Here is a 23,768-nt window from a genome sequence, read left to right as displayed (position 1 = left end):
CTTGTGGCGCACAGGCTTAGTTGCTCCACGGCATGTGGGATCTGCCCGGACCAGGGCTCGAACCCGTGTCCTCTGCATTGGCAGGCAGATTCTTAACCACTCCGCCACCAGGGAAGCCCTGTCTGGGTTTTAAGAAGCCCTACAGGTGATTCTGATACACTCTGCAGTTTGAGGACCACTGATGGAGGTCATTTAGGAGAGAGGGAACAATATTGTAAAGTCATGGAACTAAACTCCATGGTATTGCTGAAGTGTAGCTCATGTTTTTTTAAAAGTAGTTATTTTATATACCTAAATAAAGAAATAAGATAAGCTAATAAAACATACATTACATAATCAGTCTAAATCACTTACCTTGAAATGTCAATAAAATGGGCATAAGCCCTATATCCCACATTATGTGAGAAGGCCAACACCCTCCCCCAGGTTTTTCAAATTTAACTCCTTTAATTCTCAAAACAGCCTGTAAGGTAGGAATTATTATTCCTATTTTCAGACCTTTCTTTGATTTTCCCCTCAAACCACAGTCAAGGCTATTATGAGTCCAGCAGGCTTTCTTGAAGGTATGGATGACAAAGGGGTATTACCTTGCAATAGCACACTAACTTAAATTGGGGTTTGGATTGTTCTTTGCTTAAGAGGCATTTGGTCCACCCCTAAGACCTCCCCACTCCCAGGCACGCAGCATGTCACTGTCTCGTGGGTCGCTCTGTCCTGAAGGATGCAGCTCCTTACCCATCTCTGGACTGCTGTTCCCGTCCCCTCTGTAGTCCAGGCCACCCCTATTTTCTGTTCTCCCCTACCTCCAAATTTCCATTAATTTCCTTTGCTAGACAATCGATAGATCTCTCCTTTTCTAATCTGTGGCTTCAAGGTTTACCTTCCACCTTTAAGGAGCTTATCAAAATATTTTCCCAAAGATAAACCTCCTCTCTGGGAAGCATTCTGGAGCCAACTTTTTTTCTTTTGAATAAATTTATTTATTTATTTTTGGCTGCGTTGGGTCTTCGTTGCTGCACGCGGGCTTTCTCGTGTTGCGGCGAGCGGAGGCTACTCTTCGTTGCGGTACGCGGGCTTCTCATTGCGGTGGCTTCTCTTGTTGCAGAGCACGGGCTCTAGGCGCGCGGGCTTCAGTAGTTGTGGCACGCGGGCTTAGTTGCTCCGCGGCATGTGGGCTCTTCCCAGACGCAGGCAGATTCCTTTCCTTCCTTCCTCCCTTCCTTCCTCCCTCCCTTCCTTCCTTCCTTCTTTCTTTCTTTCTTTCTTTCTTCATTGGGTCTTCGGTGCTGTGCGTGGGCTTTCTCTAGTTGTGGCGAGTGGGGGCTACTCTTTGTTGCGGTGCGTGGGCTTCTCACTGCAGTGGCTTCTCTTGTAGCGGAGCACGGACTCTATGTGCTTGGGCTCAGTAGTTGTGCCTCTCCAGCTCTAGAGCGCAGGCTCAGCAGTTGTGGCACATGGGCTTAGCTGATCTGCGGCATGTGGGATCTTCCCGGACCAGGGATTGAATCTGTGTCCCCTGCATTGGCAGGTGGATTCTCAAGCACTTCGCCACCAGGGAAGTCCTTGCAGGCGGATTCTTAACCACTGTGCCATCAGAGAAGTCCCAAGAGCCAACTATTAAAATAGTAATTTTCCACTGTCCTATTATTATAATATTGTAAAATTTTAGGCTCATTTTAGGGGTCACTAGGTTAATTACCTTGCTTCAAGTGACATCGTATTAAACTCTAATAGCAATAATTTATTACTAATCTGTTCTTTGATTTCTGTTTACAAAGCTGACACTATAAAGTAGAAAAGGCACATTTTTTAAAAAATCCAAATCCTCTCCCAAACTAGAGGAATGTACTTCATTTAAAAAATCTTCAAAGGTCAAGTTCCTCACAGCACTGTTTTTATTGCAAAAATTGCTGTTAGGTGCTTAAATGTTGTATCTACAGATGACTACATTAGTAAATTATAGAACATATGGTTATAAAGACTCCATGATTACTGGGGAAATGCTGATAGTTTGATGTGTGGTAGAGAAAAATATTTTAAAATCTGAAATATAAGAACTGTGTATGTGTGTAGAGAAAAACCAAAAGAGAGCATAGGAAAGAAGAAAGTGTGATTTATTGAGATGGCAAACTTGTGGCAGAATTTTTAAAAATTTTGATTTCTGTTAATGTCATTGTGTTAGTATAATTACAAAACTCAGAGGAGAGTCCCACACTTCCTTCCCATGATAAACCCAGTGACTGTATATGCTGCAGAGATTTTCTTCTGACCTATAGCTTACATATATCCTGCCACCACTTAAGTCTGTCATCTGTGTTCTCAGTGGAAAAGAACGGACCTGTGCAAAGTGCCCAGAAGTGCTGGGAAGAAGCCCCCTTGAGCCTCGGGCTCTGACAGCCAGTGTCCTACCTGACCGCAGCTCGGGTGTGGCTGGGGACCCAGTAAGTGCCCGGGCTGTGGAGAAAACTCCGGACAGGGAGGCATATCTGTACAAGTAGATTCGGAAATAGCATTTTTTCCCCCTTAGAGTCTGTCTTGCAAATTGATGTACTTTTCTGGTCTCCTGGTTTATAAGCATCTTTTTCCTTTAAACTGCTTTTAGTGACTTTTGCTTTGGGCAGAGTATTTCACTTCAGTGTACTGGAAAGAAACTGCAACTCCATGTGAAGTCAAACACCTGGGGATCTTGTTTAGCCTTAAACGAAACAAAACAAAAAATTGGCGTGGAAACCTGGTTTCAGCAGCTTAGGGAGTTCCTGACTTCACAGTTGCTGTTAAGATGTCAGATTCATGCTGAGCAGTGTTAGTAAAGTGTTAGTTCAAATGAGAGAGAAAGGGATCCTTTTCACAGTTATATATAAGCTATCTCTAATAGTTTGCACCTTTTTTTTCACTTTTGCTTTCTTTGGTTTCGTATAAATCCCTGTGGAGATGGATATTTGAGGTGATAAGTAGTAGCCCTGTGAGAGGCAGAGGAAGGCAGGATACAGAGAAACTGCATAGTTTATGTAAGTTCAGGCTTCATTTGTGGACCTCAGAAAACTCAAGGACACATTCTTATTCCCTCAGTGTTCTGTACTTAAACTGTAATTTTTAAAATTGAGATATAATTCATGTACCATAAAAATCACCCTTTTAAAGTATACAATTCAGAGGTTTTCAGTATATTCACTGTTGTGCAACCATCACCACTATCTAATTCCAGAATATTTTCATCACCCCCAGAAGAAACCACATACCCACTAGTAGTAATTCCCTATTTCTCCCTCCCTCCAGCCCCTGGCAACCACTAATCTACCTTCCTTCTCTATGGATTTGCCTATTCTGAGCATTTTATATAAATAGAATTATACATTGTGTGGTCTTTTGTGACTGGCTTCCTTCACTGAGCATAATGTTTTCAAGGTCCATCCATGTTGGTACACGTGTCAGCACTTCATTCCTTTTTATGGATGAATAATATTCCATTGTATGGATATACACATTTTGTTTATCCATTCATCACTTGATGGACATTTGGATTGTTTCCACTTTTGGTTTTTTGTTTGTTTTTGTTTTGTTTCCACTTTTGGACTGTTATAAATAATGCTGTTGTGAACATTCATGTACAATTTTTGATGTGGTATAATTTTTAAACACAATACCTCTGTACTTTTTCAAAAAAGAGAACATTTAAAATCAAAACCAATGAGCCCCATACTCCTACCACTTAAATAAGCCATATTCCTTTTTATATTACCTTCAACATGTATATATTATATATTTTTTAAATGGCTGAAATCACATACTGTCTTCATGCTGATGACTCTACTTTTCTTCTCTTCCCTCTTCAACTCACTCCAACTGGACTTCCACCCTCACCATTAAAAATTAAATCTCTCATAAATCGTAGCAATGTTTTCTTAGGTCAGTCTCCCAAGGCAATAGAAATTTTAAAATGGGACCTAATCAAACTTACAAGCTTTCGCACAGCAAAGGAAGCCATAAAACGAAAAGGCAACCTATGGAATGGGAGAAAATATTTGCAGATGATGTGACCGACAAGGGCTTAATTTCAGAAATACACAAACAGCTCACACAACTCGATAACAAAAAAAAACCCAATCAAAAAGTGGACAGAAGACCTAAATAGACATTTCTCCAAGGAAGACATATAGATGGCCAATAGGCACATGAAAAGATGCTCAACATCAGTAATGATCAGAGAAGTGCAAATCAAAACTACAATGAGGGGACTTCCCTGGTGGCTCAGTGGTTAAGAATCCACCTGCCAATGCGGGGGACACGGGTTCAAGCCCTGGTCTGGGAAGATCCCACATACCGTGGAGCAACTAAGCCCCTGTGCCACAACTACTGAGCCTGCGCTCTAGAGCCTGTGACCCACAACTACTGAGCCCATGTGCCACAACTACTGAAGCCCACGTGCCTAGAGCCCATGCTCTGCAACAAGAGAAGCCACCACAATGAGAAGCCTGCACACCACAACGAAGAGTAGCCCCTGCTCACCACAACTAGAGAAAGCTTGCGTGCAGCAACGAAGACCCAACACAGCCAAAAAAAAAAAAACTACAATGAGGTATCACCTCACACCGGTCAGAATGGCCATCATTAAAAAGGCTACAAATAATAAATGCTGGGAGAGGGTGTGGAGAAAAGGGAGCCCTCCTGCACTGTTGGTGGGAATGTAAATTGGTGCAGCCACTCTGGAAAACAGTATGGAGATTCCTTAAAAAACTAAAAATAGAGTTACCGTATGATCTAGCATCCCACTCCTGGGCATACATTTGGAGAAAACTCTAATTTGAAAAGATACATGCACCCCAGTGTTCATAGCAGCACTATTTACAATAGCCAAGACACGGAAGCAACCTAAAGGCCAATGAAAAATGAATGGATAAAGAAGATGTGGTACATATATACAATGGAATACCACTCAGCCATGAAAAAGAATGAAATAATGCCATTTGCAGCAACATGAATGGACCTAGAGATTATCATACTAAGTGAAGTAAGTAAAACAGAGAAAGACAAATATATGGTATCACTTATATGTGGAATCTAAAATATGATACCAATGAACTTATTTATAAAACAAACAGACTCACAGATACAGAAAACAAACTTACGGTTACCAAAGGGGAAGGGGGGAGCGGGATAAATTAGGAGTTTGGGATTAGCGGATACAAATTACTATATATAAAATAGATAAACAACAAGGTCCTTCTGTATAGCACAGGGAACTATATTCCGTATCTTGTAATAACATAATGGAAACATATGAAAAAGAAGATGTATATATATATGTATAACTGAATCACTTTACTGTACACCAGAAACTAACAACATTGTAAATCAACTATACTTCTTTTTAATTAATTAAAATAAAAAGTTCAAGAAAAATAACACAATTAAAGCTCTTGTCAGTATCACCACCAACCAATGACCAGTTCTCTGTCCTCCATACCACTTGACCTCTAAGTAGCACCTGACACTGATGATCACCTCCTCCTCGTAGAAACACTTTCTTCTCTTGGTTTCCACAGCGCCACACACTGCTAGTGTTCCTTCTACTTCACTGGTCACTCCTCAAACTTTATTTTTTGTATATTTTTCTGCGTAACCTCTAAATGTTGGAATGTTCCAGGATCTGGTCCTCAGCCCCCTATTCTGCATTCTCTCCTTAGCCACGACATCTAGTCCTGGTGATTCTCAAATTCACGTCTCCAGTTCTGACTACTGCGAACTCTGTGCTCATATATACAATTGCCCAGTTGACCTCTCCACTTAGAGGTCTAATAGACATCCCCACTGAACGTGGCCAAAGCAGATTGCTTGCTAACCATGAAACCTGCTCTCCCCCAGTCTCCCTTCATCTTGGTTAATGGGATCTGCACAGTTGCTCAGGTCAAAAGCCTAGGAGACATCATTGATTCTTTCCATTATCTACCCCTATATCTCCAAATTATATCCAGAATCTAGTTACTTCTCATCATCTCAACTGTTTTGGTCCAAGATACCATCTGTCACCTGGACAACTATAATAGTTTCCACTCTAAACCCCTCTGTAGTTCATTCTTCACAAAGTAGCCAATGTGATATCTTTAAAAACCTAAGTCAGACCATGTCATGCCCATGCTCAAAGCTCTCCAATGGCTTCCCATTAAAATAAAATCCAGAGTCTTTGCTATGAGCAGTAGGCCCTACATAATCCAGTTCATCCTGTCTTTCCAGTGATAATCTGCTACTTTCCCCCTCATTGCTCCATCTCAGACACACTTGTCTTTTATTTCTCCAGTGTGATAAATCTTTTGTTCCTTAAGGTCCTTGCACAAGCCGTTTCCTCTGTTTGAGCTTCTAAGTCTTTGCAGAGCTGACTCCTTATCATTCTGGTGTCAGCTGAAATGTCATCTCCTCAGAAAGGCCTTCCCTGACCACCTATCAAAAATAGTCCTGCCCCTACCTGCCTCTGAAATTATTCTTTCATTTACTTATTTATTGTCTATTTTCTGTCACTAATATTAATAGCTGGCTTTATTAAGCACATACTATGTGCTATGTATTGTGATAAATATTTACATTTTCTCATTTGTCATCCTCATTTTACAGATGAGGAAACTGCAGTTTCATAAAAGCGAGAACTTTGTCTGTCTTGTTTTACTGCTATATCCCTTGCATGTGGAACAGTGTCTGGGGCATAGTAGTTGCTCAAAAAATATTTGTTGGTTGGATAGATGAACAAAAGACTCCTAGGTTTATATCTCTAGTTTTTACATCTCCTTGAAGATGTAAACTTGTGTATCCAGTCACCTGCTTAACAGCTCCGCTTGGATTTCTAAGAAACATTTAAATTATCCTACAGCTCTTCATTCCCTCCTCCCCCAAACCTGTTTCTTTCCCACTCACCACCATATTAGTAAATGTCATCATCGTAAACTCAGGAGTTCAGACCAGAAACCTAGGCCTCACTTTGGGATGCTCCCTTTCTTCACTCCCCACATCCAACCCAGAAGCAAGGCCTATTGGTTCTGCCTCTGGTTATATCTTGAATCCATTTACTTCTCCCCACATCCACTGTCACCACTTTAGTCTCACTCCCCGTCATCTTTCCTGGAGCTTGTACTTCCAAACTGGTCTCACTGCATCCACTCTTGTCTCTCCACAAGCCATTTGCCAAACAGCAGCCAAAGTGATTTTTTAAAAAACGTGTTAGTTCACACCACCGCCATGTTTAGGATCCTTTTGTAGCTTCCCATTGTCCTTAAAATCTAAATCCTTCACTGTGACCTACAGTCCCTTGACAATCTGGGTGCCTCTACCTCTCCAGTTTCCTCTTACCGTTGTCCCCCTTGTCCGCTGTGTTTCAGTTACTGGGCTTTCCCTTCTTCCAAGGCCTTCCCCACCTGAGAGCCTGTGGACTTGCCTTTCTTTCTGCCCATGACTGTACCCCCATCTTTGCAAGGCTGGCTTCTTGTCCTTCCGGTTTCAATTCAAGTAGTGCATCAGTGATTCCTTCCCTGGATTCTTTTTGTTTTGGTTTGGTTTTTGGTATTTTGTGGGGGGGCGGGGTGCAGTAGAAAAAAATAGCTTTATTTCTTTGCCAGGCAAACCGTCCCTGGATTCTATATCACATCACCCTTTTGTTTTATTCAGATCACTTGCCATACTCTGAAGTTCTTATTTATCCATCTCTTTGTTTTCTGTTTGATTTTCCCCCTCTAGATTGTAAATCATTGTTGCCCTAGCACATGATATGTGTTGGGGAAATATTTGGGGAGTAAATGACAGATATACACGTTTCTGAGTGCACATGCTACATACATTTTCCCTTAACATTATATCATAAATAGTATCCATATTTCTTTAGTCCCTATAATTGGAATTCTTTTTTTTTATATATAAATTTATTTATTTTACTTACTTATTTTTGGCTGCGTTGGGTCTTTGTTGCTGCGCGCGGGCTTTCTCTAGTTGCGGCGAGCGGGGGCTACTCTTCGTTGCGGTGCGCGCGCTTCTCATTGCAGTGGCTTCTCTTGTTGTGGAGCACGGGCTCTAGGTGCGTGGGCTTCAGCAATTGTGGCTCACGGGCTCTAGAGCACAGGCTCAGTAGTTGTGGTGCACAGGCTTAGTTGCTCCGCGACATGTGGGATCTTCCCGGACCAGGGCTCGAACCTGTGTCCCCTGCATTGGCAGGAGGATTCTTATCCACTGCACCACCAGGGAAGCCCGTACCACAGTTCTTTATCCATTTACCAGTTAAAGGACGTTTGAGTTGTTTTCAGATTTCAGATTTTGGCAGTCACAGATAAAGTTGCCACAAACGTTTACATACAGGTTTTTGTGTAAACAAAAGTTTCATTTTCCTTAGATAAACATACCTAGGAGTGGGTTTGTTGGGTTGTATGGTAAGTACATGTCTAACTTTATAAGAAACTGCCAAACCTTCTTCCAAAATTGTGGTACCATTTTGCATTTCTACCAGCAGTGTATGAGGGTTCTAGTTGCTCTGAATCCTCATCAGCACTTAATATTGTCAGGTGGTTTGTTTTTTAATTTAAGCCATTTAATATGTGTATGGTAATATCTCATTGTGGTTTTAATTTGCATTCCTTAATAACTAATGACGTTAAGTATCTTTCTGTATGCTTGTCATCTGTATATCTTCTTTGTTAATGTTTCTGTTCAAATCTTTTGCCCATTTTATTTTTTTTTAATATTTATTTATTAATTTTTGGATGTGTTGGGTCTTAGTTGCAGCATGTGGGCTCTTCGTTGTGGCGCACAGGCTTCTCTCAAGTTGTGGTGCACGGGCTTCTCTCTGTGGCATGCAGGCTCCAGAGCACATGGGCTCTGTAGTTGTGGCCCCTGCGGCATGTGGGATCTTTGTTCCCCTACCAGGGATCGAACCCGTGTCCTGTGCATTGGAAGGTGGATTCTTAACCACTAGACCACCAAGGAAGTCCCGCCCATTTTATATTTTTAATTGGATTGTTTGTTTCCAGCTCACTGAGTTTAGAGAACTCCTTATATTCTAGATACATGTTCTTTATTAAATGTGTGATTTGAACATATTTTCTACCACCAATGGCTTCTGATAAAGTCTAACTTAATCAAGTTTTTTCTTTTATAGATCATACTTTTAGTGCAATATCTAAGAAATCTTTGCCTAACCAAGGTCACAAACATTTTTTCCTATGTTTTCTTCTAGAAGTTTTGTAGTGATTCTTCTAGGACCATTTGTTGAAAAGACTATCCTTTCTCCATTGAATTGCATTTATATGTTTGTTGAAAATTAATTATTTACTTTCCTAGGGCTGCCATAATAAAGTATCACAAAGTGGGTGACTTAGAACAACAGTAATATTGTCTCACAGTTTCGGAGGCCAGAAATCTGAAATCAAGGTGTCGGCAAGGCCATGCTCACTCTGAAACCTGTAGGGGAGGATCCTTCCTTGCTTCTTCCAGCTTCTAGTAGCCCCAGGCATTCCTTGGCTTATTACACCATAATTCCAGTCTGTGCTTCACATGGTGTTCTCCCTGTCTCTTCATATTTTCTCTCTATATATATCTGTGTCCAAATTTCCCCTTTTTATAAGGACATGAGTCATAATGGATTAGGGCTTACCTTAATGAGGTCGTCTTAAGTTGGTTAAATCAGCAAAGACCCATTCTCCAAATAAGGTCACATTCTGAGGTACTGAGGGTTGGGACTTCAACATATCTTTTTTGGGGGACACAACTCAATTCATAACGTTAATTGACCATATATATGGGTCTATTTCTGGATTACCTATTCTGTTCCATTGATTTATATGTCTTGCCTTTTGCCAGTGTCACCTGTACTACATGTAGCTTTATAGTAAGTATTGAAATCAGGTAGTGTGAATTCTCCAACTTTCTGCTTTCAAAATTATTTTGAGTATTTTGATTCCTTTGCTTATCCATTTAAATTTTAGAATCAGCTTGTCAGTTTCTGCAAGATATCCTACTGGGATTTTTTTTTTTTTTTTTTTTTTTTTTGAGTATAGCTGCTTTCCACTGCTGTGTCAGTTCCTGCTGTACAGCATAGTGAATCAGCCATACGTGTACATATACCCCCTCTTTTTTGGATTTCCTTCCCATTTAGGTCACCACAGAGCACTAAGTAGAGTTCCCTGTGCTATACAGTAGGTTCTCATTAGTTATCTGTTTTATATATAGTAGTGTATATATGTCTCTCCCAACTCCCAATTCATCCCACGCTCCCCTTTCCCCTTTGGTATCAATACATTTGTTGTCTATGTCTGTGTCTCTATTTCTGCTTTGCAAATAAGATCATCTATACCATTTTTCTAGATTCCACATATATGCGTTAATATACCATGTTTGTTTTTCTCTTTCTGACTTAACGTCACTCTGTATGACTCCTACTGGGATTTTGATTGGAATTATGTTGAATCCTGTCCTTGTTGCCAATCTTAGGGGGAAAGCATTCAGTCATTTATCATTAAGTATGATGTTAACTGTAGGATTTTTGTAGATGCCTTTTATTAGGTTAAGGAAGCTTCCTCTATTTCTAGATCTCTGAGTTTTTTATCATGAATGGATGTTGACTTTTGCCAAATGCTTCTTTTGTATCGAGATAATCATATAGTTTTTCTTCTTCAGTCTGTTGATATACTGAATTACATTGATTGATTTTTTAAATATTGAACAAGTCTTGCATTCCCAAGATAAATCCCACTTGGTCATGATGGTATTGTTTTTATGTATTGTAGAACTTATTGGCAAAAGTTGTTCATAATATTCTCGTATTATCCGTTTAATGCCTCCAGGATCTGTAGTAATGTATCCTCTTCCATTCCTGATAATATTGGTAATCTGTGTCTTCTCGTTTTTCCTGTTCAGTCTGATCAGAGGTTTGATTTTATTGATCTCCAAAGGAACAGATTTTGGTTTCATTGATTTTTCTCTTTTTGTTTTCCGTTTTATTGATTTCTGTTATCTTTATTGTTTATTGCTTTTTTTTCTTCTGCAAACTTTGGACTAAATTTACCAATAAATTCAACAACTTGGATAGTGGACAGATTCCTTGAAAGTACACAAACTATCAAAGCTCACTCAGGGGACTTCCCTGGTGGTGCAGTGGTTCAGAATCTGCCTGCCAATGCAGGGGACATGGGTTCGAGCCCCAGTCCAGGAAGATCCCACATGCCGCGGAGCTACTAAACCCGTGCACCACAACTACTGAGTCTGCGCTCTAGAGCCCACAAGCCACAACTACTGAAGCCCGCGCACCTAGAGCCCGTGCTCCACAACACGAGAAGCCACCACAGTGAGAAGCCCGCCCACCTCAACGAAGAGTAGCCCCCGCTCGCTGCAACTAGAGAAAGCCTGTGCGCAGCAACAAAGACCCAACGCAGCCAAAAATAAATAAATAAATTAATTTTTTTAAAAAAAAGCTCACTCAGGAGGAATAAAGATAATCTGAGTAGCCTTATCTCTATGAAAGAAATTGTAGTTGAAAATCTTTCCATGAAGGAAACTCCAGGCACAGGAGACTTCATTGGTGATTTCCTTTCAGCATTTAAGGAAGAAATAATACCGGTTTCTACACAAACTCTTCCTGAAAATGGAAGAGGGGGGACTACTTCCCAAATCATTCTATAAAGCTGATATCATCCTGATACCAAACCTGAAAAAGGTGTTATTAGGAAAGAAAACTACAATCAAACATCCTTCATGAACATAGATGCAAAAATTCTTAACAAAGTTTGGGCAAATTGCATTCCACAATTTCTGGAAAGGAAAATACATCACAGTGACTCGGTAGGGTGAGCTTCAGGTATTACTCCTTGTGTTGCTTGCAGGTGGCTCTCTTCCCAACCTTGGGTGGCTTCCTCACACACACGCTGACCAGTATCCACATGAAGATTTGGGGGTGCTCTCTGCAGACTTCTGGAGCTCTCTCTGCAAGTCTCTGCTCCACAACTTCGGGCTGCTTTGGCCACCTCTAGCTCTCAGCTCCTCTGCCCTCCTGGGTGCCCAGTCCTGGCTGCAGACTCTCTCCAGGTGGTAGCGGGCCGTCACAGGGCTCAGCTCAATTGTTTTCTCTTTCTCAGGCTTCACTGTCCTGTGCTGCCTGTCATCCAACGTTTGAAAACCATCGTTTCGTGTATCTTTCTGGCTTTTTAGTTGTTCAGGTTGGGAAAGTAAATCCAGTCCTTGTAACTCCATCTTGGCCAAAAGCGGAAGTCCATAACTGGAATATGAAATGATTAAATCACATTTTATTGTGTCAGTATACCCAGATTTGATTAATTCCCCTAATGTTTGACATGTAAATTGTCCTCATGTTTTTGTTGTATAGGTGGTGCTGAAGTAGACCTTTTCATGTACATACCTTTTCGCGTCTATTGAATTATTTCCTTAAGATAAGTTTCCAGGAGAATAGTTACTGGATCAAAAGGCATTTTTAAAAATTTACATGCTTAAAGATGACAGTCTTTTAATCTTCCTCCAGTATATTTCTTGTTTTTCAAAAGTTTCTGCCTCTCAGTATCCCTGTGACAACAGCAGGGCCGCCAGTGATGTGGCTGCTTTAGCCAGCTCCCAGATGGCTGCTTTCAGGAAGGTTTCCATAGCGACTGGAGGCTGGAAAAACCTGCCCGCCCAGGTTTGCAATATCACTTCTGGCTCCTGTTGGGAACTTGGGGACTAGGGGGTAGTTGGTAAGAGAAATGGCATATACGTATTATTGCAGAGACTCATTAAAATATATCCAGATCTGACCGTTTCTCACTGTCCCCATGGTAGCAAAGCCAACATCATTCCTACTGTGTCACCCCCTCCTGACCTGCAGTCTTCTCTGCACAGCAGCCAGAGAGAGCTTTGAAATCCTAAATCAGATTCAGGTTTGCCTCTGCTCAGAACCCTCCTGTAAGGAGGATAAGATCCAGTTCTGTACTGCACTCTAAGGCCCTCCTGAGCCGGCTGCACCTCCCACTGTTTCCTCCTCCTCCTCCTCCCCCTCCCCCTCCCCAGCTCCTCCCCAGCCCCTCTGCCCTGCAGCTACTTCACCTGCCACCTCTGTTTCTGCCTTGTCTTCACCCTGCTGCTCCTGCTGCCTGGATCTTCCTTCCCTCAGGAGCCATAGGATTTGGTCTTCCACTTCCTTTTGTTTGGGCCTTTGCTTGGATGTCACCTTATGCTCAAAGAGCTTTTCCTGACTACGTTGGCTACGTGGCTCCTCTCTCCTGACTCTCCTGTGCCTTATCCTGCTTTATTTTCCTCAGAGTCCTGTAGTTAGCACCATCTAACACAGCTGTGTTTATGTTTGTTGTCTGATTCTCTGCTGTGATGTAATGGCTGGGACTTTGGTTTTTCACTGTTGCGTCTCAACCCTTAGAACCATGTGTGGTTCGTGGCGGTGCTCAGTAACTGTTGAGTGAATGAATGAGGGGGGCAGGCCAAGGCTGGGAAAGGGAGCTGTGGACTGAGAATTGTCTTTCCAGGCCCCTCAGTCCTCCACAGCCAGAGACAGCTCTTTTCTTCCACTTATAGACAACGCCTGCTTCCTCCACACTTTCTCTGCCCTTCTGGAAGAAACAGCCAAGTCACTACCTCTGAGGCGTCAATGATGAGGAGTCTTTCTGATGATCCCAGCTGGCATATGTTACATTGAACCATACGAAGTTGTCGTTCATACAGGTTGTAATGGCTGGATGGATATCAGCAGTATCATGTGGCCTTGAGTAACCTCAGTGTAGAGGGCCCAGATATTCACAGTAACTTTCTGGAAATTATGAGGACTCCTGCTAATTGCCTGATGCTTCCTGAGCACTCGCTGTGTGTCAGTGTGCTGGGGCTCTTTGCGTTCTCGCTTCATCCTCATAACCATTGTGAGACATAGGTACTGTTACTCCCGTCTGTGGAGAAGAAAACTGAGACTCAGAGAGGTGACGTGAACGTGCCCAAGGTTATAACAAGGGGGGAGCCGCAGAGCCGGGATTTGAATCCACATCTGTCTGTCTGGAGAGGTCTTCACTTTAACCGCAGCGCCGTCCGGCCTCTGCACAAAGGTGGCAGAGGATGAGCTCGGAAGCCTTGCCCTCCTAACGCTGGTGCCACAGCAGTGTGCCTGCCCAGGGCTCCAGGCCAGCGGTGGCCTGGCCGAGCACGGGGTTATTTCCTGGCACTGTCAAGCTGGTGGCCGAGTGACATCATCTCCCCAGCATGGTGGTGCAGGGGGCACATTTATCAGGGTCCATTTGGGAGACTGTACGTGCGTCTCTTCTAGGCTCGTTTTCTCGTGTGTGAGGACCAGAGATAATCTGCTTCAGAATATGCTGTGAGGACTGAACGGTGACGTGATTTTAAGAACTTCTAGCTCAGTCCCTTTAATGTTAAAATACTTGCTCCATCCAGCACAGAATTCTTATTCAAACCAGGCCCCGCATACCTGTTATACTGAAGGAAGACGTTATGTTTTCCTCACGCAGAACAGACAGACAAGTCTAGGATGGCTGGCCCATTAGGGAAGCGGGTTCTGCCATCTGTTTCTCAGCAAGGCTTGCCTGGAAGCAAGAGGGCTCCCTCCCAGCTGGGCATCAAAGCCTCCACGATGGGCATTTAGCCCAAATGTGGCCCGGTCAGGGTGTGTCTGGGGGCAGGAGTAGAGGTTGGTGACCCAGCTGAGCTGCCCTTGGGACAAGCTGTTTGGCCCCAGATTTGCAAGTGTGTCTTTAAAGAGAACTGGGATTTTTTTCATGTGCCCATTTTTCAACATTCGCTGGAGTAAAGGGTCCATAGGGTAATGTTTTCTCACGCTTCTCACGGTGCCCTCAAAGTGGTTCTTTGATTTTCCTTTTTTGTTTCTTTCTCACTCACCTGACCCTTCTCATTTACCCTGAATTCCCAACAGCAGACAGCACGCAGGAGATGAGGCCAACAGCTGTCACCTCTGAGCTCCTGTCACCTGAAAAATGGCGAAAGGAGGTCTAGGCCTAGGTGAATATGATTCTAAAACCTAGAAGGCAACTTGCCCTAAAATATTTCACCCACATCTCCGTTGTTACCTTCCATTTATGTTACCTTCCTTTCATTTCATGGTTAGAAGTAAAAGGTAGAAGTAAAAGGCTTCATATTCAGAAAAAGGCTGAGAAAGCCACCCCTCAAACTGCATTTCTGTTGAAGCTCGAGTGGGTGATAATAGGTTCTTGCCTGTTCTAATAGGAGCAGGCTAGAATTAGGAAGTCAGAGGGAGCCCCAAGTGCTGACGCCTCAGTTGATGGCTTATTTATTTTTTTTAAATTGAGATATAATTCACATGGTACAAAGTTCGCTATTTTTAAAGTGTATAATTCAGTGGTTTGAGTATTTTATGCTGTTGTGTAACTATCACCACTCTCCAATTCCAGAACTCTTTTCATCTCTGCAAACAGAAACCCTGTACCCATTAGCAGTCACTGTGCCTTCCCCTCTCCTCCAGCCCTTGGCAGTCACTAAGCTACTTTCTGTGTTCAGGGATTTGCCTCTTCTGGACATTTCATTTAAATAGAATCATACAATATTCATCCTCTTGTGACTGGCATCTTTAACTGAGCATAATATTCTTAAGGTTCACCTGTGTTATAGCATTATTAGCACTTCATTCCTTTTTATAGCTGAATAATATTCCATTGTATGGATATTCTATGCATTTCATATAGCCCTTCTTCGGTTCTTGGACATACGGGTTGTTTCTGCTTTTTTGGCTATGAGTAATTCTGCTGTGAACATCCAAGTACAAGTTTCTGTGTGGACACTTGCTTTCATTTCTTGTGGGTAAATAACGAGGAGCAGAATTCCCGGGTCATGTGGTAACTCTGTGTTTCACCTTTTGAGGAGCTGTCAAGAGTACTTTCCACAGCAGCCCACCATTTTACATTCCCACCAGTAGAGTGAGTATGAGGCTTCCAGTTTCGCCACATCCTCACCAACACTAACTGTTGTCGTTTTTTTTTTTGATGTTGAAGATAAGTTTTAATGGCAGGTGCCTACTGCTGTAGGACAAACAGGAGCTATGTGCCTAAGTGTATTCATCCCATATGGCCAAACACTGCTCTTAAGACTTTTGTCTCCAGGGACTTCCCTGGTGGCGCAGTGGTTAAGACTCCGCCTGCCAATGCAGGGGACACGGGTTCGAGCCCTGATCCGGGAAGATCCCACATGCCACGGAACAACTAAGCCTGTGGCCCACAACTACTGAGCCTGTGCTCTAGAGCCCACGAGCCACAACTACTGAGCCCACGTGCCACAACTACTGAAGCCCGCGTGCCTAGAGCCCGTGCTCTGCAACAAGAGAAGCCACCGCAATGAGAAGCACGTGCACTGCAATGAAGAGTAGCCCCTGCTCGCTGCAGCTAGAGAAAGCCCGCGCGCAGCAACGAAGACCCAACGCAGACAAAAATAAATAAAATAAAATATTAAAAAAAAAGACTTTTGTCTCCAGTATGCCATTCTCGTGGGTGTGAAGTAGAATCTCATGGTGGTTTTGATGTGCATTTCCCTGATGACTAATGATGTCGAGCATCTTTTTACCTGCTCATTGGCCATTTATGTCTCTTCTTTGGAGAAATGTCTATTTAAATCTTATGCCCATTTTTATTTCTTTTTAATATTTATTTATTTATTTATTTTGGCTGCTCTGGATCTTAGTTGTGGCACACGGGATCTTTTAGCTGTGGCATGAGGAATTCTTAGTTGTGGCATGCGGGGTCTAGTTCCCTGACCAGGGATCGAACCCAGGCCCCCTGCGTTGGGAGTGTGGGGTCCTAACCACTGGACCACCAGGGAAGTCCCCTTATGCCCATTTTTAAATTGGGCTGTTTGTCTTTTTAATTGTTGAGTCATTTTTTAAGAGGACAAAAAAAGGAGGGAGGCAGGGGTTAAACAGTGACATGAGAGACTTAGATGGCAATTTCCTAGTTGCCCAGCTGTGAGGTGCTGGAAGGTGTAGTCGAGCAGACTGGTGGATGAAGTGGAAACGTCGGTGTCGGGTGAGTGGAGGCACTGACTCAGAAGTGTTGTACCTAAGTGATTCCTCAAAACTTCTGGCTCAGAGGAACCTATTCATGGAAGTTTTGGTGGTGGCTGGTTTTTGTTTTCTTTTTTAAGAAACATTTGCCTGAGTACAGAGCATCAGGAAGTCTGTCTGTGTGATCCTCTCCTTCCTTAGTAGTATGGGAACTGAGCAGACCCTCCTCTTGGCTCACAGAGCTGTTGGAGAACAATAGTTTTGTAGCTTCTTCAAAGTGTATGCTCTTGGATGAAATGTTCAGAATAGGAGGCTTTTTCTTTCAAGTGTGACTTTTCCTTCCCTGTCAAACAGTGGCCAGGATTTACCTCCCCACCACCTCTGGGCCAGCAAATTAGAGTCGGGTAGAAAGGACTCCCAGGAGAGGGGCTGCGTTAAATGACTTTCCTCTTTGCCCTCCTACCAGGGTAAATGTTTCTGGACCAGATGAAGCTTGAGGAGCCTTCCAGCTGTAAGATATTAGGATAGGAAACTCCTGAGTCTGGATCTACAGAAGACTTGCCTGTCCTCTCCACACAATGTCAGGTGGGAGGCAGGGGCCTGGCTTGGACATGGGGCGACAGGCTCTCCAGGGGGAAGGGAGGTCTTATCCAGGAGGACACCCCGGTGGGAGGGAAGCAGGCTTGTTTTCCACGGACCTTCGAGGGTCACGTGGACCATCCAGGTAAGAGGTGGAGGAAGGAGGAAGTCGTCTGATGGGCATCTGGGAGAGTTACTGCAACTCTCTTCTCAGTTTTCCTGAATCCCTGTCTTCTCGTTCCAGCCTGCAAATCCTCACTCAAAGGTGGAGGGAGAGGCAAGGAGATGAAGTCTGGTTATGTCTTGTAACACACTGCTGGCTTCCTTTTCCTTCCTCCAGAAAGTTGTACTTTGCTAGGTTTCTTCCCTCCCCCATCCATCCCACTCTAGATGGTCCAGTCCTTTAATGCTGGCACTCTGTGGGTGGGACGGGGGGGAGAGGAAGGGAGAGGGGGTGTCTCAACTTGAATTTTCCCCCTGAGTGCTCTGCATTTTCTTCATCTCCTATTCCTGGTCCTCCTTGGTTTTAGGAAGCCACATACCTTCTGCCAGTGGCCCCTTCTCAGCCCTGACTCCTAGCATGTGGCCCCAGGAGATCCTGGCCAAGTACACACAGGTACAGCAGTCAGCCAACGGGCGCCAGTGGCTCTGCTCCCACGCTGGGGCACCCAAGGGGACCCACTGCCCGCTGCAGGCATCCTGGGAGGGGGGCCACTCCCCCGTATTCACACAGGGTCAGAAGCCCCCATCAGAGACAGCATCTTAGCTCCACGTTCCCTGTGAATCGGGCATTAGGTTGGGGAACAAGTATGGCACTCTGCTCTCAGTATTATGGGGACACAGAAATACATAAAACGTGTTTCTTGCCTTGATTTTATCTTTGACCTCTGAGGAAAACTCTGGGAGAATTCAAGAGGGTCGTGGCCCCCGTAGCTGAGTGATGACCACAGAAGCTTCAGGGAAGGGTGGCCTTTGGTCTGAGTCAGGGAGGCTGGGAGGCATGGCAGCAGTGCACGTAGCCCCAGGCTGACTCTTCCTACTCCTGGGTCTAGAAGGAAGAGGCAGTGGAGCAACCAGAGTTCTGCTATGATGAGTTCGGCTTCCGCGTGGACAAGGAAGGTGAGACAGCCCCTCGGGTGTAATCTCTCCACTTCCTTGGGGAGGACCAGCTCCAGTGACTGATTACACTGCTGTGGCCTCGGGCTCTAGATGTTTTACCCAGATGTTCCAGAATCAAGGACAGAGCCACATCTGATGGTGATGCTGTTATAAGTATCTGGAATCCTTTGGGGTTTTTTTTTGCCGTGTTGCGCAGCTTGTGGGGTCTTAGTTCTCCAACCAGGGATTGAACGCACGCCCTTGGCAGTGAAAGCACCGACTCCTAACCACTGGACCACCAGGGAATTCCCTGGGTTTTTTTTTTTTAAGATTAATTTTATTGATCTTCATATGATAATAAAAGCAATAATGTTCATTATAGAGAATTTTAAAACTACATCAAGATATAAAGATTAAAACAACCCATTATCCGACAACCTGAAGATAACTGCTGACATTTCAATGTATTTTTTTCCTGGCTTTGTGTGTATCCATATGTAACTTTTCATAACTAAGATGATATCATATACATGTTTTTATATTGCTCTTATATCTGTTAACATTATTCCATGAGCATTTTTTCTGTCCGTTAAGACCTCTTTAAAGCATGTTTTTCAGTGGCTGTATACTATCCTTGTAATTATAATGGATTTGTCATCATATTTTTTTTTAATTTTTAAAAAAATTTTTTATTTTTGGCTGCATTGGGTCTTCGTTGCTGTACGAGGGCTTCTCATTGCGGTGGCTTCTCTTGTTGCAGAGCACAGGCTCTAGGCGCGCGGGCTTCAGTAGTTGTGGCACACGGGCTTAGTTACTCCACGGCATGTGAGATCTTCCTAGACCAGGGTTCGAACCCATGTCCCCTGCATTGGCAGGCGGATTCTTAACCACTGCGCCACCGGGGAAGTTCCTGTCATCATATTTTTATAACCATTCTTCTGTGAGTGGGCCCCTAGGCCATTTCCATTATTTTCTACTGTAAAGACACCTGTTGTTGTCGAGTGGGCTGTTGGAAAGCCGTCTGCCAGAACCCAGGGTAGCCTGTTACCAACCAGATGTTAACTGACTGACTGAGTGAGACCAGTCATCTTCAGGTCACTCGTATTCCCAGTTCTGATGAGTCTTCCTTGTTCTCTAGTTTGCAGGCAGATATTTAGAAGGTAAAAGCTGGGCCTGAGAGGAGCACAGGGAACTTTCTAGTATGATGGAAGTATTCTGTATCTTGATGGGGACAGCGTTTAGACTGTCAGTGTTTAGACATTTGTTTATTGATACTCAACAAAGTGTACACTTAAAGTTTGTGCACTTTATGTGAATTCACTGAAGGTGAAGTTTCAGAAAGTGGAGGCCAAGGGCATGGCTTTAGGATGAGTAAGGATGAGGCTCAGTGGGGTGGCCCCGCCCCACTGTGCATCCCCAGTGCCTCAAACAGAGCCAGAGGCGGTCTTGGCCTCCTGAGTTCCCAGGCAGTAAACAAACAAATGTATGCTGGGGGCAAGAAGAGGCTGGGAGAGGAGGGGAGGTGGGAGACGTTTGAACAGAGACTGGGAGGAAGTGGGGCAGTGAGTGTGGCCAGGAAGGGGAGTAACAGGTGCAGAGGCCCTGAGGCGGGAGTGGATTTGTGGGGAGGAGCTGGGGTGGAGGGAGCAGGGCGCGAGGAGGCGGGGCTCGGGCGCTGTATCTGCGTGAGAGGCTCTGAGCTGTGACGGGGCTGTGGGCAGCCTCTAGGGAGGCAGGGCAGCACTAGGAGGCCGGTGAGGAGGCTGTCGGCTTGGACTAGGGCCGTGGTCGGAGGGGCGTGAGGGCCGAGGTTCTGCCTGTGCTCCGAGGAGGAGGAGCCTGAGCACCTGGTCGGGGGTGGCCTCGTGGGTCTGGTTTGGGGGTGAAAGCGAAGAGCTCGCGCTGGCTGTTCGGGGTGCCACGGGAGATGCTTGGAAAGGTGGTGAGATCTGGGCGGCGGACCCAGAGCCCAGTCCTCTGCTCTCAGGGCACAGGTGGCGGGTGTCGCTCTCCCTCCTCCCCCACAGGCGCAGACGGCGCCCCCCGCCCAGGCCAGCTGCTGGAGGACCCCCCCCAGAGGCTGCGCTGGCAGGCCCACCTGGAGTTCACCCACAACCACGACGTGGGGGACCTCACCTGGGACAAGATTGCCATCTCCCTGCCCCGCTCGGAGAAGCTCCGCTCCCTGGTGCTGGCCGGGGTGCCCCACAGCATGAGGCCGCAGGTGAGGTGGGGCCCGCGGGCGCCGAGGGCTTCGGGGCTCCCTGGGGACTGAGCGCCGTGCTCCCCCCATCAGCTGTGGATGCGGCTCTCCGGGGCCCTGCAGAAGAAGAGGAACTCCGAGCTGTCCTACCGAGAGATCGTGAAGGACAGCGCCAATGACGAGACCGTTGCTGCCAAGCAGGTGGGGCCCTGTTTGGGGAGGGCGGGGGGGCAGGGGGAGGCCCTTCGGGGGGGCCTGGGAGAGCTCGGCAGAGCTCGGCAGCCGTGAGGCAGCCCTGGGCAGTCCTTGCACCTACAGACGTGTGCCTGGAGCCAGCCAGCTTCCTCCTGGTCCCTCTGTGGCGGGGGGCCCGGGCAGGGCCTGGGGGGAGGGATTGTCAAAAAGGCCACTGGACCTGTGCACATTAGGATCCCCTGGAGATTTTTTTTGTTTGTTTTATTTATTCATTTATTTATTTTGGCTCTGTTGGGACTTAGTTACAGCACGTGGGATCTTTCGTTGGCGGCACGTGGGCTTTTCTCTAGTTGTGGCGCGCAGGCTCAGTTGCCCCGCGGCACGTAGGATCTTAGTTCCCCGAACAGGGATGGAACCCACGTCCCCTGAATTGGAAGGCGGATTCTTAACCACTGGACCACCAGGGAAGCCCCTCCCCTGGAGATTTTAAATACAGGTTTCCAGGATTCATTCCAGAGATCCTCATTCCACAACTGTGGTTTGAGGCCTGGGAATCTGTAATTTTATGTTCAGAGGCTCCCCCGTGAATCACGTGGCACCAGCTGCACACCAGCTGGGCTCTAATCCTGAAGGGAGGAGGGTGACTTTGACCCGGAGCCTGAGGAATGCCCATTCCTGGGAGAGAAGCCAACCTGAGGTTGCCCCACACAGGGGCCCCCGGCCTCCTTCCCGGGGGTCTCGGTGTCAGGGGTGCGGAGGCTGTGCGCCTGCTCCTGTGCCTCACAGGCTCTTGTGGGCGGGCTGCCAGCAGATTGAGAAGGACCTGCTCCGCACCATGCCCAGCAACGCCTGCTTCGCCCACGTGAGCAGCGTGGGCGTACCCCGCCTGCGCAGGGTGCTCCGAGCGCTGGCCTGGCTCTACCCGGAGATCGGCTACTGCCAGGGCACGGGCATGGTGAGCACAGCGCGGGACGGGGGCAGTAGGCCTGGAGAAGGGGGTGGAGTGGGGGGGTCCCCAAGCAGGGAGGGGTTCCAAGCCTGAGGCAGGCATGCTGTCTGTGGTGTGACCCGCCCCCCCCCACCAGAGGCCGCCTTGTTCTAACCAGTCACCCCCGAGGGGGTGCCTCTTCTAATTTGCATGGACACCTGGGCAGAGGCCCCTTACCCCCTGCCCCGGCCAGGTGGCTGCCTGCCTCCTGCTGTTCCTGGAGGAGGAGGACGCCTTCTGGATGATGTGCGCCATCATCGAGGACCTGCTCCCCGCCTCCTACTTCAGCACCACCCTGCTGGGCGTCCAGACCGACCAGCGGCTCCTGCGCCACCTCATCGTCCAGTACCTGCCTCGGTTGGACAGGCTGCTCCAGGAGCATGACATCGGTAAGGGCCCGAGCCCACCTCTGCTCTGGGGTCAGGGGGTCCCGAGCTCTGGCTCAGGTGCTGCACATCTGAGGCCTCAGGACCCAGCTGAGGATGGGGCAGCTGGCAGCTCAGGGGGAGGAAAGGAGCTCATCTGACGACGGCCACTCACGCTTCCTTCGTTGCTCTCTTGTTCTCTGACGGTCCCTGACGCCCCGCCTCCTCTCTGCCGTGGAGCAAGCATGGCCCCTTGCTGCTTTGGGAGATTCGCTCCACCTCCTCCACGGCTTGCGTGCCTGGGGGATGCCCCTCCTCTCTGGCCGTCCCTGGTCCCCGCTTCAGGGCCTCTGGTGTGTGTCCACAGAGCTGTCCCTCATCACACTGCACTGGTTCCTCACGGCCTTCGCCAGCGTGGTGCACATCAGGCTGCTGCTGCGCCTCTGGGACCTGTTTTTCTACGAGGGCTCCCTGGTGCTGTTCCAGACCACGCTGGGCATGCTGCGCCTCAAGGTGAAGGCCGGAGCCCCAGGTGCCAGATGCAGCTGTCCTGGCAGCCTCCTCGGGGTCTGCCCTCCCTCCACCTCTGCTCCAGTCCGGGTCTCAGTGTCATGTGGCCTGAGCCCTGGCCCCTCTGGAGAGGCCCCGGGGAGGAGGGAGGTCTCTCTCCTGGGGCAGGGCCTCCCTGTCCTCAGCTGGACCATCCAGGGAAGTCACACATACCTGAGGCCAGTGATTGGGGTCAGCCAGGCAGTGACCGCGCCCCCCTCGCCCCTCGCATGGCCCAGGAGGAGGAGCTGATCCAGTCGGAGAATTCGGCCTCCATCTTCAACACGCTGTCGGACATACCGTCGCAGATGGAGGACGCGGACCTGCTGCTGGGGGAGGCCATGCGGCTGGCGGGCTCCCTCACTGATGTGGCTGTGGAGAGCCAGCGCCGCAAGCACCTGGCCTACCTCCTAGCCGACCAGGGCCAGCTCCTGGGCGCCAGCCCCGCCGCCAACCTCTCTCAGGTGGGCCCGTGAGGGAGGAGGCCCCAGCTCACCACCATCCCCTCCAGCTCAGCACCCAGGGCCCAGCCTGGCCAGACCACAGCTGTGCAGGGACCTGCTGCCTTGTCCTTGGCGCGTCTCTGCTGGGACCCGCCTGGTTTGGGCGTAGGACAGACCCAGATTTGAACTGACGATATGTTTCTGAGCCTCAGAGCCGGCCTCAGAGGCCATGTCAGAGGAGGCGGCACGAGTGAGATGCCAGCCGGGCCTCTGCATGGAAGGGCTCTGCTCACCGTCCCCAGTGCTGGGGCGCCATCCACTTGGCTGGGCGCTGGGTGCCTGGGGCTGCCGCCGA

The 23,768-nt window shown here is 46.9% G+C and overlaps 1 protein-coding gene across 1 annotated transcript in view; it reads left to right on the top strand.

The window, feature by feature from the left end:
- The window catches only part of SGSM3 (small G protein signaling modulator 3), a 34,650-nt gene that overhangs the window by 7,505 nt on the left and 3,377 nt on the right, over positions 1-23,768 (top strand). The window contains 9 exon segments of the mRNA XM_082420605.1: positions 14,900-14,985; positions 18,103-18,188; positions 18,625-18,691; positions 20,698-20,894; positions 20,967-21,074; positions 21,880-22,023; positions 22,250-22,445; positions 22,789-22,934; positions 23,210-23,434. Coding sequence (XP_082276731.1) covers positions 14,961-14,985; positions 18,103-18,188; positions 18,625-18,691; positions 20,698-20,894; positions 20,967-21,074; positions 21,880-22,023; positions 22,250-22,445; positions 22,789-22,934; positions 23,210-23,434 — 1,194 coding nt within the window. The 5' untranslated portion in view covers positions 14,900-14,960.

This window comes from Balaenoptera physalus (assembly GCF_965194825.1).
Source record: "Balaenoptera physalus genome assembly, chromosome: 13".
Lineage (NCBI taxonomy): Eukaryota > Metazoa > Chordata > Mammalia > Artiodactyla > Balaenopteridae > Balaenoptera > Balaenoptera physalus.
This window is presented reverse-complemented; position numbering and strand designations above follow the sequence as displayed.